The 14,482-nt window shown below is 40.0% G+C and overlaps 1 protein-coding gene and 1 non-coding gene across 2 annotated transcripts; both read left to right on the top strand.

Annotated features, from left to right (window-relative positions):
* The first annotated feature begins 188 nt into the window (after positions 1-188).
* trnat-ugu lies at positions 189-262 on the top strand. Its single transcript has one exon. It is a non-coding gene; the product is annotated as a tRNA-Thr (tRNA).
* Positions 263-10,865: 10,603 nt separating this feature from the next.
* On the top strand, positions 10,866-14,445 carry LOC119417966 (cytochrome P450 2K4-like). Its single transcript, XM_037685213.1, has 4 exons — positions 10,866-11,031; positions 13,270-13,454; positions 14,043-14,184; positions 14,258-14,445. Exons 1-4 carry the CDS (start codon positions 10,866-10,868, stop codon positions 14,443-14,445), a joined length of 681 nt encoding a protein of 226 aa, XP_037541141.1.
* The last annotated feature ends 37 nt before the right edge of the window (positions 14,446-14,482 follow it).

The raw sequence follows: 14,482 nt of genomic DNA, 5'->3' as shown, positions 1-14,482 counted from the left end.
CCCCCCAAAAAAATAATTCTAATTTGACCAATGGTTCCCTCATTTTCCTGCAGAAGTTATTAAGATCTCTCTATGCGGACCCAACACCAGGAAAGTAAGTGGGTTTTCTCCGGGAACTCCGGTTTCATCCCACCCCCAAAGAAAACTGTTTCTACCCAATAAAAACAGACCCATCATCATCATCACCAGGCACTGTAGCTTAGACGGTCAAAGCATCAGTTTTGTAAACTGAAGATTCTGGGTTCAAATCCCAGCGGTGCCTGATTCAGATTCAGAGTTTATTGTCGTTCGCACCACATGCTGTACATGTGGTTAGGTCTGGACGATATGGCCAAAACTTTTATCACGATATATTTCTTAATTTCGGTCAATAACGATATAATTCGATATCGATGTAAACAATATAAAAGCCTCAGAAAAACTACAAACTATACAAATAAATTAATGTTCACCTTTTATTTGTATTTAGCCTTCAAAAAAATTGAAATCACTGTCAAATAAACAATAAAATTCTCAACTTTGTCAATATTAATAGTTTTAACTTTAACCAACAACTTTAAAATTGACAGCATTGAAATTCGTTGTTAATGAAATAAAATGTTGGGGTGTCGTTATTGATGAGAAGCTGACGTGGAAATCTCATGTAAAATACTTAAAAATAACAATCAATTGCATTACTGTATAAAGTAAAATAGTTTTTGAATGACAAAGTTTTGTATATATTGTATAATGTAATGATTGTTCCATATTTAATCTATTGTAATGAAGTTTAGGGAAAAGCATGCAAAACAATTACAAACCCTATTATGACGTGCTATGGTCACCCAACAAATATATTATTTCATCAGTCGAAATTATTAAAATGTTATGATTTGGTTGAATATAGTATTTTACAAGTCATGTATAAAGCTCAAAAATATTATCCCTAAATATTCAATTAAAATTTGTAAAAATAACCTTAAGGGAATGTAAATGTTTGTAAAACCTCCATTTAGAACTAGTGTGAAGGAGCTGTGTTGTAATTCAGGGAACAGGGTTATGGAATTGCTTCGATATCACCATAAACATTTATAAAACAATGTATATGTTTAAAAAGATGATAGTTAAAGTTGTTGGGAAGGTTTAGTACCAGGTGAAGGATACCTGAAGTTTTTTTGTTTTCAGTTTGGAGATTGTTCAAGTCAAGGTTGTTGTTTGTTTCTAGTTATTTTGTATTTTTTAAATAAGGGGCAGATAATAATTTTTTTCTTCTTTCTACAACCTTTTCATTCAATGTTTTTTTGTTCTTTCTGATGAATTTGTTTTATTTTAAATGAATGAATTAATGATAAAAAAAAAAAAAAAAAGCATACAGCGCTGGGGGTGTTTCAGGGAAACATTGGCTCAAATTTTATTGTGCTTCATCTTGTGACTCATCATCTTCTGTCAGGTGGAACAAGTTAGATGTTCCAACCGCTAGTTGGAACGACTCTCCGTCACATTTTGCAGCACACTGACTGAAACCTGCAGTTTATCAGGTCTTGGAAAGATGAACCACTTCCAAACCAGCAAATTAGTCTTTTCTCTCTTATCAGTGATGTCATCTTTGTTCTCTTCGCTTGTGAAACCTTGTTCAGTCACATTCTGACGATCATGGGAACTCATTTTGAAGCAAACACTTAACGCGTGTTGGAGATTAGCCTAGCTTAGCCTGCTACCACTAACGCCTTCTGGACTTGAGCTCTACGTAACATCTACGTCACCACGCACTTACGTAGTTGTGTCGCACCTTTTTCTGTCCGGGTTGAAACTGAAGTGGCCGCTTCAACCTGAACACAAAAATAAATGTGTCAGTGAAACGCTGTAATCCTGTCGAAATATCAAAAATGTGCTTAAAACTCATATCATCGTTATTGAATAAAAGTATATCGCGAGATATATCGATATCGAATTATTGTCCAGCTCTACACTATAGTAGTGATGGGTCCGCTTCCAGACCAGCTCTGTTTCTTCTTCTTTTCTTTTCCTCACTCATGGGGCAGGCACAATGGACTATTCAGCCAATCATGGCTGTTGTTCTGAGGCAAACGCATACACGTCACCATAGATATAAACACTAGATACAGCATTGACCGCTATCGCCCATTGGCGCTGACGAGCTGTAGGGCCGCCATCTTGGAACGGTCGACCGCTCCACTCAGTGTAACTTGTTTGACAGGAGACATGAAGAATCTGTGGTTTAATCAGTCATAGATGAATACTAAACTCATTCTCACGATTTTCTCCCTCTGTAAATCTTAGACGTACAGCCATTAAAGCTGAACACATGGTTCAGTGTATTTAAATATTCTTGGGGGGGTTAACATTAACACTAATAATAATAATGTCATCACTGTATGTTTCCATACAATGGCGAAATTAGTCTCTGCATTTAACCCATCCACCACCAGGTGGTGCAGTGGGCAGCTATTGGGGGCGCCTGGGGGGCATTTTGGGGATGAGGTGTGCTGCCCAGAGACACCACGTGATATGTAGTGACTGGGGATCGAACTGGGACTTTCGGGTCCCAAGCCGGCTGCCCTGCCTCTACACCAAGGGTGTCAAACTCCAGGCCTCGAGGGCCTGAGTCCCGCAACTTTTAGATGTTGCACTGGTCCAAAACACCTGAATCATATGACTGAATTAGCTTCTCAGTGCAGTCAAGTTCTCCAAAGTCCTGCTAATGACCTCCTTACTTGATTCAGCTGTGTGGCGTCTAAAACACACATCTAATGCCCCTTTTCCACTGTCACAGAGCGGATCAGATCAGTTCGGGTTGGTTCAGATCGGTTCGGGTCTGTTGTGTTTCCATGTACATTTCTGGACCAGCTCTGTAGGCGGGGACTAGAATCCAACTCGTCTTACCACCTGGTGGCGGTAGTGCTCCCTTAAGCTACTTACTAGCCACCACTAAACGTATTAGAAGAAGAACACCCTGAAGGTTTTGTCACACGATGTTGTGGAAAAGATGTCATGCTCTAATGGAGTACCTCATGAGCTGTAACTTTAGACCTGATTCATAATCCTACCTTACTGCCTTCCCTGCTGCTTTAAACCCATGTGTTTTTCATTTTAGTATAGATTTTTACAATAAAGATGTATTAAAAATATCTTCACTTTTATTATTTGCAGATATGCACAAGGTTCATGTTAAAATTGCAAAACATCACACTGTGCTGTAATCTTTGAAACTGCTTTTACAATAAGATACAGACTTGAAAACAATTAGATTAAATTTTGTCCTTGAATTTTAAAGATTTGTCTTTCATTAAATTAAAACATAAATTTATTACTTATTAATCTAAAAAAGTTAAGTCTGGTCCTCTGGACATTCAGAAAACAAAACTAACAAAAAACATATAGTTTATTTATTATGAACTGTATTGTTTGTTTTGTGAATGTCCAGAGGACCAGACTTAACTTTTTAGATTTTTCTACCTGGATTATTGAGCAGCATCAGGATATTAATTAATAAATAGTCAGTTGGTCTGTGAACACCATGGGATCCTAGAAGAGTTGAAGAGGAGGCTGTTGATGTCTGTGCCTCCCTGGTGAAGATGCTGCTCCCACAACCCTGAAGCAGAAGAGGATGGATGGATGGATGGATGGATGGATGGATGGATGGATGGATGGATGGATGGATGGATGGATGGATGGACGGGTGGCGAAGGAGGAGACCATCAAACAGCAGGAGTGGTCAGTTCAGGTGAACTCCTGCCTGTTTGCTTCAGATCAGCTGTTCAAATCTCTGCAGGTTCAAATAAAAGGTGCACCAGGACTTTCAGCTGAATCTCTCAGGCCACAGTTGTATGGCCAATAACTGATAATTGATAACTGTCCTTTCTGAATTTTTGACTGTTTTTGTGTCACTTCATCCTAGAACCAAAAAATTATAACATAATAACAGTTGAGCAGATTCTAGTAATCTTTTCTTAGGATCCATTAAAGATCAAATGCAACTGGAAATTCTTCTCAATTCCAGTATGAATTTAAACAAACACTATATGAACTTAACATTGTAAAATTTGTTTAGGAAATTTAATGTTCAAGGACACCACTTAAGAAAAAAATGTTTAATAGGAAAAGTAAGAAGTGAAAAACGTATAAAAATAAAAACTACTGCGTCCAACTAATGATTGTGTCTGTCCCTCGTCTCACGGGCTTCATCCAGAAGAAGACACAAGTGTTGTTCCTGCTGTGTCCGCTTCAGTTCTTCATGTTCATCCAGTGATGAAATAAGACTTTTCTTTACTGGACTCTTTTCTCTTTCTCTTGACTAGAAAGAAGAAACAGGTGGTTAATTCAAGCTACATACTGTTTTTGAATAAATGCATGAAACAAAGAAAGGTGCTGCTAACAGCTATAATAGATATATTAATAATTATAAACTGATCAAATAAGAAAATGAAAAATAAATTGATTTAAAAATAATGAAAATGATAATAATGGATATATGAATCAGAAAGTATTATACAGATGCAGATATTCTTTGTCATTCGCACCACATGTGGTCCATGTGGTGGATCAAAATTATGTTCACAGGGTCCCAGTTACATCCAACAATAAAATATAAAAGAAAAACAGTAATAAGATCTAAGATATGAACTAATAAAAACATCAACTAAAAATATAAGCTCTAATAGCATAAAAACATTAAACACAATACGCAGAACAGCAGCACGGACATGAGTCTGTGTGAACAGACGAGCATGCATGAACACAGCAACATGAAACAGATCAGCAGCAACATGAAACTGATCAGCAGCTACATGATGTGATTCTTCACAGTGTTATATATTCATGAGGCTGCACAAACTCAAGTTCATGTTGCTGTTTGACGTATTGTTTTGATTGTTTACTGCTATTAGTGCTTAGTGTTTTATTAGTAGATGTTTTTTAGTTGATATTTTTCTTAGTTCATATCTTAGATCTTATTACTGTTTTTATTTTACGTTTTGTTGTCTGTAACTGGGACCCTGTGTACATAATTTCATCCCAATTCAGTATTTATTCAACATTTTAGTTTTTTACTTTAAAATAAAATAAATCAAGTCCTTATCGGCACAAATAAAGTGATGTGGAACATGTTGCATCTTACCGAGCACAGAAGCTGCAGCGTTGTGCTGCTCTGTGAGGTGCAGCTGGGCTGTGATGGAGACCTGTCAGGTGTAGACTCCTCTGATGGAGCTCTGTCAGGTGTAGACTCCTCTGATGGAGCAGGAGCAGGAGCCAGGAGGGTTGGAGGGTTTAATGTGGAGTTTAGAGATGAACCGTCACGCGCTGAAAGACGTTCTGGATAATTACAGTGAGAAACGGGACCGGAGGACAGTTAGCATTTATGCAAATTAGCTTAGCATCATAGCACCAATGTCCTATTATGGCGTCAGCCTCTTTTGTTAGTTAAAAATATGTTCTGAACCGATGGGATGAGTAATTTACAATATGTTTAAAGTTAGAAAACACTCACCATCTTCTATAAATGGTTCAAGTAGAGCAGTAGTCGTGTCCAAACCACCCTCCAATCCTCCATCTAGCTCGCTTTGACTTTTTTCGTCGGCCACCAAGCACAACAACACCTGCACTTCTGCATTTGACCACGGCTTTGATATTATTGTTGTTGTATAGCTTCAAAATACTAAAATATACGCTCCTCATGTTATCGCTAATGGCAAGCGGTAGAGAAAAAAATGGTGGATCGGGTTGTTTGGAAAGACTCCACAGACTCCTCCCCCCGACCAATCAGTGACCGACAGTGTTTCTGACGTCACGGCGCGGCTCGCTCGGAACCCTTGAGAAGCCGGGCCAGAATTTAGCGAGACGAGCCGGTTTCTGGAACAGTGGAAAGACCTCCAACGCGCTTCAACCCGGAAATATCCGACCCGCGCCGCGCCGGCATAAAAGTTGCAGGACTCCGGCCCTCGAGGCCTGGAGTTTGACACCTATGCTCTACACCATCTCGGCCCCCATAATAAAAGAATCTTATGACAATTTTAGCAAAACTCACAGTCACTGATACATTTTTATTAATATATATATATATACATATATATATATATATATATATATATATATACACACACACGTTACATTTTCATTATCTTATAAATAAATACACGTATCATCTCTATCATTTTTACTGTAGTTTATCATTGTCTTTGTTTACTGTTCTGTCTGGAGCAGGTCTCTTGTTAATGAGTCCTTGTGGCTCAGTGAAGCCAACCTGTATAAATAAAAGGTTGAATAAATCATTATGTATATATTTATATTCATTCAACCTTTATTGATGCAGGTTAGTCCCACTGAGCCAACAGGACTCATTTACAAGAGAGACCTGGATTTTAACAAAGAGTGATGACAACAGTGGATAACAAACTGTTTTTCAATTGTAAAACAAACAAACAATAAAAAAAAAAAACTAAAATTGTATGAATCATTTGTGAATGTGTATTGTTGTCATTGTTATCACTGTCTTATTACTATTACTTGTTCTTACTGAAGAACATTATAGACAACCCTCAGCATCCTCTTCATCAGACTGTCATACAACAACAAAGTGTCTTCAGTCAGAGGCTTCTTCAAATCCGTTGTAGGACAGACGCTACAAGAGATCCTTCCTGCCCACAGCCATCAGCATCTAGAAGAACTCTTTAATGAAACCAGGATGATGAGTTACAACAACATTTAATTTCCCTCTGGGATTAATAAAGTATTTTTGAATTGAATTGAATTGTCTTGTGCTCTGGTCCAGTGTCTTCATGGACGATGTGTGTGAGGGTGGACATGTTTGGAGGTTGCTGTGTTGAAGCTCCATGGATCAGCCTCTCTGCAGCTCTCAGCACCTTCACTGAGCCTTGAGGGAATCACTGAGCTGCTCTTGTTCTTCACAGGTAGAAGGTGGGAGCTCTCGTCAAATGATGATCTCCAGCATCATCTTGTTCATGCCAGGCTTTTCATCCACTGACCACACACACCTGGAAACATCAGGGGGACCAGTAGCTGTTTAACACATCTGGAAGGAAACCAGTGAGATTTTAATTTGACCATGACCATTATGATATGATGTTATGTGGGGGAGTGGTGGCACAGAGGTTACAAGATGGGCCTGTGATTGGAAAGCCGCAGGTTCAACTCCCGGTACCACCAACATCAAAATGAGGTGGAAAAGGTGAAACACTCACACCTGCCTCCACCCTCATTGGCCCCACTCTGGGGCCCCTGAGCAAGGCACTCAACCCCCACCATCTTCTCCCTAAACAGGTCCCTCTTGAAAATGAGTTCTCGTGACTCAATGAGACTACCTGTATAAATAAAGGCTAAATGAAATTAATAAAAGTTTAAAATAGAAATACTCACATCATGAGGCCGAGGTTGTGTGTGTGACGGGCACGTTCCTGAGGTTGTGTGTGTGACGTGCACGTTCCTGAGAGGCCACAGACCGAGCAGCTCCAGCTTTTGTTGAGTTCCTGTAGTCCTGCAGTTTTCAAGCTGAAATGAAAAAGCATCATGAATATGAACTTTACAGTCTCTAGTTACCTGTTCATATAAACACGTGGAGGTGTCTCACCTTGTCACTGACAATAAAATATGTACATTTATGAACGTTAATGAACTTGTAATGATGCACCTACTCTTTGAAGGTGAACCGATGGTACCACACCATCTCTCAGTTGGACCGTCTGACAGCCAATCGTGGCTGTTGTTCTGAGGCAAACGCATACACGTCACTCGTAGGTCACATTTACAAAAGCACGACTGGCTGGAATTTCCAGACAATCGTGCATCTGTTTGCAGACACAGATGCCTTCAGGGTTCACAAAAAAACTCTGACAGACAGTTGCGAGAGGCTGATAACAACTGAATACAACCACACATTCACGGAATGGTCAAATTATCGTATATTTGGCCTTTTTTGGGATTATTGATCGTACAGAGGGCAAAGTTGTCGTACAAATACGATAATTATCGTACACCTGGCAACACTGTCTCCAGGTCAGATTTGGAAAACATTGCCTTCAGTTTAGAAATGTTTCTCACATGATAAAAGCAGTTTTTTACCAGAAGCTTTGAATGTTTGTCCAACAACACTGACTGGTCGAACAGAACACCAAGGTTTCTGAGGCTCGGCTGAGAAGAGGAGCCCAGAGAACCGAGGTAATGCTTGATCCAAGAAACTCTGTTCAGAGGCAATGATCAGGGTTTCAGTCTTGTTAGAATTTAACTGAAGGCAGTTGTTAGCAACTATGCTTTAATATGGGAAACAGTTTACTAATTCAGCTAACGTGTAATTCTGAGCCATTGAAGGAGCAGTACAGTTGAATATCATCAGCATAGAGATGGAAAGATGCATTTCTGAAGCTTCTGATAATCTTTCCAAGGGGGGTGATGTATAGATGGAACAGCATAGCACTCGAGACTGATCCCTGAGGAACACCATACAGTAACGGAGTGGTCTTAGACTGTATGTTATTCACAAACATTGAAAAGGTTCTGTTGCTCAGAAAAGAGGAAAACCATTTACGAACAACAAAGTCCATGCTCAATAATCCAGGTATACAATCCAACATTTTTCAGTCAAGTCATGTGGACAGTTTCTTTTTTTTTTTTTGTGCTGAAACATTTCGGCTTCGATCCGGAAAGCTTCATCAGTCAAGGAAACACACAACATCTGGTTCAAATATGCAGATTGGACTGTTTGTTTTGGCTCCTGCCTTTTTTTCAGGCGGTCTGATTAACTCAGTCTGTGCGTATTTGACAGATCCCTTTGTTTGACTCTTTAATTCACTGCTTTTATACGCGTTGCTTTCTGTAAGTCATGTTTGACATTTCTCCTAATATAATTCTTTGTGAACTCAGTTTTTTGACAAATAAAATGTAAAATCAACATCTCTCATCAGTAGAAGCAAAGTGCTACCTTCTGGAAGGACAAGAAAACTACTAGTATACACTTGTCAGGGTTAGAAAGAGAAAGATGTTTCAGCATTTGCACCACTGCTGCACCACTGCTTTACTGGGTTTGGGATCATTTGTTTGACTGGTTACACCTGGATGTCTGTGATCTCATGGCAGAAGCAGCATCGTCTTCAGCTTCCAGCACAACACTGCAAACAGTGTTAGATGGAAACATATCTAAACTTGTTCAGTCTGTAGGATGTGATGCTCTACAAACTCTAAGATCAACCCTGTTATCATTCTGTATGTCATTGGGTTAATTAAACTGAAAGAATGAAAGCTCCTTATGTTGGCTTCTGTGGCAAGGTTATGAACAATCAATAGCTTACCTGTTGTACATAGCTGATCAGCTGTTCTCCGTGCAGCGAGGAGAAGTGGGCGTGGCCAAGAACGATTGCAGGTGGCAAAGAGCAGAGGAGGCAGAGAGCTGAAATCATGACATTCTGTGTTCTTTTAGAGCGTTTAGAGTTTAGAAACATTGTTTAGAATATTGCAAGAGGGTGGAAAGGGTTTAAAAAATATATAATATAAATAATAAATAATATAAAATATAATAGGTTTAATATACACAAACCGGATTCCAAAAAAGTTGGGACACTAAACAAATTGTGAATAAAAACTGAATGCAATGATGTGGAGATGGCAAATGTCAATATTTTATTCGTAATATAACATAGATGACAGATCAAAAGTTTAATCTGAGTAAATGTAACATTTTAACATATCTGGTGGTGATGACGTCATCAGCACATTTTCTAATGTACCCCAGAACTGAGGATGTGTATTGCTCCAGGTCTAGTGCCCCCCCCCCCCCCCCCCAATATTCTGTTTGTTCAAAACAATCTTTTAGTATGGGGCCACTATTCTGGATCCAAGATTGAACTTTCTTTTGTACCAGTCTGGAGCTTCTCAGCAGGGGAAGGTAAGCAGGAGCCAGCAATATTTGAGATGTGATCAGATAGTCCTAGGTAGGGGCGGGGTTCGGCTTTGTATGTATCTTTTACGTTTGTGTAAACACGGTCCAGCATGTTGTTTCCACGTGTTGGTATGGCCACATGCTGATCAAATCTTGGCAGGCAATCTTTTAGATTTATATTATTATATTTTTAGATTTCCTTTTATGTGTAGGCCTGTCACGATAACAAATTTTGCTGGGCGATTGATTGTCTCAGAAATTATTGCGATAAACGATAATATTGTTTGAAATTTGATAATAATTAGTAATTGTCAAATTTAAGAAATAATGTTGATTTGTTTTGTGTGTAGTACCTATTTTTGACCACTGTATGGCAGTATAAGACTGAACCGAAGGATGGATAGTGAGGGAGTGAGTGCTGTAATCTGTATGGATCTTCTTCTGTGGAATGGCTAGGCTCAGAATAAGGGATAAGGTGAGGATCTCCATCATCTGGTGGAAGCTTGGAGTAAAGCCGATGGTCCTCCTCAGTAGATCAGCTGGAATGAGTCAGTTGAGGTATTTTCATGTTTTCATTTACCCTTTATTTATACAGGTAGTCTCATTGAGCCACGAGAACTCATTTTCAAGAGAGACCTGTTTAGGGATCAGATGAGGGGTTAAGGGCCTTGCTCATGGGCCTAGAGTGGGGCGAGTGATGATGGGGGCAAGTGTGGGTGCTTCGCTTACCCCACCCACAATTTTGATGTTGTCGGGGCCGGGGCGTGAACCGGGGATCTTCGGATCACGGGCCCACCTCTCTAACCTCTGCGCCACCACTCCCCAGGAGTTCTAAGTACATTCCATTGGGAGGAGACCTTAAGGGTGACCCAGAAATCACTGCAGGGACTGACGCTATTAAGCTAAAAGTGGTCATGAGTTGTATTCAGTGGTAGTGCCTGAGGGAAACACCTTAGAGATTAGTAGTGTCTTACCGGTCTGAATGACAGCTGATATTCACCTGCAGGAATCTGGGATCTCCAACAGTCACTACAATACCACCAACCTGCTGGCGACAGTCATAAATTTGTTTGCTGCTGGAACTGGGACAACATCAACCACACTACGATGGGCTCTTCTGTTTATGATCAAGTATCCCAAAATACAAGGTGAGAGTTTAGACGGATTATAAACATGCAACAAGATAACTCATCAGGTTGATTTACCATGCAAGTCTCTGCAAAGTCAACTAATAATTACAGGTGCTCGTCATAAAATTAGAATATCATGAAAAAGTTTATTTATTTCAGTAATTCCGTTCAAAAAATGAAACTTGTATTTTATATTCATTCATTACACACTTACAGATCTATTTCAAATGTTTATTTCTTTTAATGTTGATGATTATAACTGACAACTAATGAAAACCCCAAATTCAGTATCTCAGAAAATTTAAATATTGTGAAAAGATTCAATATTGGAGACACCTGGTGCCACACTTTAATCAGCTAATTAACTCAAAAGGCCTGCAAAGGCCTTTAAATGGTCTTTCAGTCTAGTTCTGTAGCTACACAATCATGGGGATAACTGCTGACTTGACAGTTGTCCAAAAGATGACCATTTATACCTTGCACAAGGAGGTCAAGACACAAAAGGTCATTGTTAAAGAGGCTGGCTGTTCACAGAGCTCTGTGTCCAAGCACATTAATAGAGGGGCAAAGGGAAGGAAACCATGTGGTAGAAAAAAAGTGTACAAGCAATAGGGATCACTGCATCCTGGAGAGGATGGTGAAACAAAACCCATTCCAAAATGTGGGGGAGATTCACAAAGAGTGGACTGCAGCTGCAGTCAGTGCTTAAAGAACCACCACGCACAGGCGTATGCAAGACATGGGTTTCAGCTGTCACATTCCTTGTGTCAAGCCTCTCTTGAACAAGAGACGGCATCAGAAGCATCTCGCCAGGGACTGCTGCTGAGTGGTCCAAAGTTATGTTCTCTGATGAAAGTAAATTTTACATTTCCTTTGGAAATCCAGGTCCCAGAGTTTGGAGGAAGAGAGGAGAGGCACAGAATCCACGTTGCTTGAGATCCAGTGTCAAGTTTCCACAGTCAGTGATGGTTTGAGGTGTGATGTCATCTGCTGGTGTTGGTCCACTGCGTTTCTGAGGTCCAAAGTCAATGCAGCCGTCTACCAGGAAGTTTTAGGGTGCATTCACACTAGCCCTATTTAGTCCACTTTAATCGAACTCTAGCTCGTTTTCCTAAAATTTCCGGCTCGTTTAGGGAGGTGTGAACGCGCCATCGAACTCTGTCACGGAACAAAAAAGGCGAACTCTGGCCCGGGCTAAAACCTAGGTCTCAGTCCGGTAGAAGCGAACTCCAGTGCAGTTCGAGTACAGTGTGAATGTAAACAGACCGAGCCCCGCACCGCAGGACAAACAAGCACGCATTTCTCTGACCTTATATGGAGCCGTCAGCTGCCTTGGGTGGAAAAACAATATTCTCCATGGTCTTCTGTCTCATCTTCTGCTCATGCTGAGTCCATTTTTGAAAAATGACAAAATATAACTCCTAAAACTGCTAAAACTTGATGCCATGTGGGCGGGGGAACATGTTGGTTCAACAGGTTGACTCGACTGCACAGTGCAGTGTGAATGCAAATGCACCAGCTGAAATGTAAACAAAAGGTCATGAATACTGGTCCCGCCCGAACCGAACCGAGTCTACCGGACTATCTAGTGTGAAAAAGACCTTAGAGACTTCCTGCTTCCTGCTGCTGACCAACTTTATGGAGATGCAGATTTCATGTTCCAACAGGACTTGGTACCTGCACACAGTGCCAAAGCTACAGTACCTGGTTTAAGGATCATGTTCTTAATTGGCCAGCAAACTGGCCTGACCTTAACCCCATAGATTTTCTATGGAGTATTGTGAAGAGGAAGATGAGATACACCAGACCCAACAATTCAGAAGAGCTGAAGGCCACGATCAGAACAACCTGGGCCCTCAGAACACCTGAGCAGTTCCACAGACTGATCCACTCCATGACACGACGCATTGCTGCAGTAATCCAGACAAAAGGAGCAACAACTAAGTACTAGTTCTGCACATGCTCATACTTTTCAGTTGGCCAACATTTCTAAAAATATATTTTTTATTGGTCTTAAGTAATATTCTAATTTTCTGAGATACTGAATTCGGGGTTTTCATTAGTTGTCAGTTATAATCATAAACATTAAAAGAAATAAACATTTGAAATATATCAGTCTGTGTGTGATGAATGAATACAAGTTTCACTTTTTGAATGGAGTTACTGAAATAAATCAACTTCTTCATGATGTTCTAATTTTATGACCAGCGCCTGTACATACACCTTGATGTATCTATTTCACCTGTGATCTTCCAGACGAGGTTCAAGAGGAGCTGAACAGAGTGGTAGGAGTTCGTCAGGTTCGGGTCCAAGACAGACAGAACCTGCCTTTCATGAACGCTGTCATCCATGAGACACAGAGGCTAGCCAACATCCTCCCCTTGGCTTTGGCTCACAAAACCAGCCAAGATGTCACCTTCCAGGGTCATTTTATTGAACAGGTCAGACTTTATTCTTTCAGCTTGGACCATCACATTAACGTTAGAGATTTAAATATTTTGAAAATACTAGAGTCAGGCAAAGGTCGGGCAAATGAACCTCATAAAGGCTTGATAACTTCACCCATAACCAACAACAACCAGAACAGAGCAAATATCTGTAAGACCAATAAGTGTACATTAAAATCACACCCATGGCCGAGACGCAGAAGTATTATTTAAGAAAACACCAAGTAAGAGACAGTAGCACACACAAAACTACTAAAACAGTATTGATACTGTAAATTCTTTATGCACAAACTTACTAAAAGTCAAGTTTTTTGTTCATCTAAGCATTTTAATTCAGGACTTTATTGTTGTTTGTGTGGTTTTTGTATGTTTTAAAAACTAACCTTCAAAGTTCTGGCTTATAGAAGCTACTTTTGTGGCTTTTAGCCAAATGTGCATTTAATGACAGCCTATAGGAAAAAACTTATAAGGTACCAATTGGAAGTCAGATTTATTTATTAGAAGGAAACAAAGTGTTAACAAAGTCTGTAATTATGGAAGATAATTATAAAACCTGTTAAAGTTATGAATTTGTGTTTTTAGGGAACCATGGTGTTTCCTCTCCTAACATCTGTCCTGCATGATGAGCATGAATGGGAGAAGCCAGAGAGCTTTCATCCTGCCCACTTCCTGGACAAAGATGGAAACTTCCTAAAGCGTGATGCCTTCATGCCATTTTCTGCAGGTTTCTGAGCTTAATGGTAATTTCAAATAGATCGTAAATTTACAGAGATTATCTGAAGAGCTGTCTCTCTCAGGTCGCAGGATGTGTCCTGGAGAAAGTCTGGCCAAGGCGGAGCTCTTCATATTCTTTGCCACGCTCCTGCAGCACTTCCGTTTCACTCCTCCGCCTGGAGTTTCAGAGGAGGACGTGGATCTGACGCCACATTCTACTGGATCTCTCCACCCTCAACCTCATCAACTGTGTGCTGTCAGCCTGATGTGAAGAGGAGACCTGCTGGGATTGAAGTTACTGTTTCAAC

The sequence above is a fragment of the Nematolebias whitei genome, chromosome 12 (genome assembly GCF_014905685.2).
Source record: "Nematolebias whitei isolate Nwh7 chromosome 12, NemWhi1, whole genome shotgun sequence".
NCBI classification, from domain to species: Eukaryota; Metazoa; Chordata; class Actinopteri; order Cyprinodontiformes; family Rivulidae; genus Nematolebias; species Nematolebias whitei.
This window is presented reverse-complemented; position numbering and strand designations above follow the sequence as displayed.

Excerpts from the sequence above, each read along its gene's own strand:
- LOC119417966 (XM_037685213.1), top strand. The coding sequence starts at position 10,866 with ATGACAGCTGATATTCACCTGCAGGAATCTGGGATCTCCAACAGTCAC. Across the intron at positions 13,455-14,042 it reads AGGGTCATTTTATTGAACAG|GGAACCATGGTGTTTCCTCT; the intron begins GTCAGACTTTAT and ends TTGTGTTTTTAG. Across the intron at positions 14,185-14,257 it reads CTTCATGCCATTTTCTGCAG|GTCGCAGGATGTGTCCTGGA; the intron begins GTTTCTGAGCTT and ends TGTCTCTCTCAG.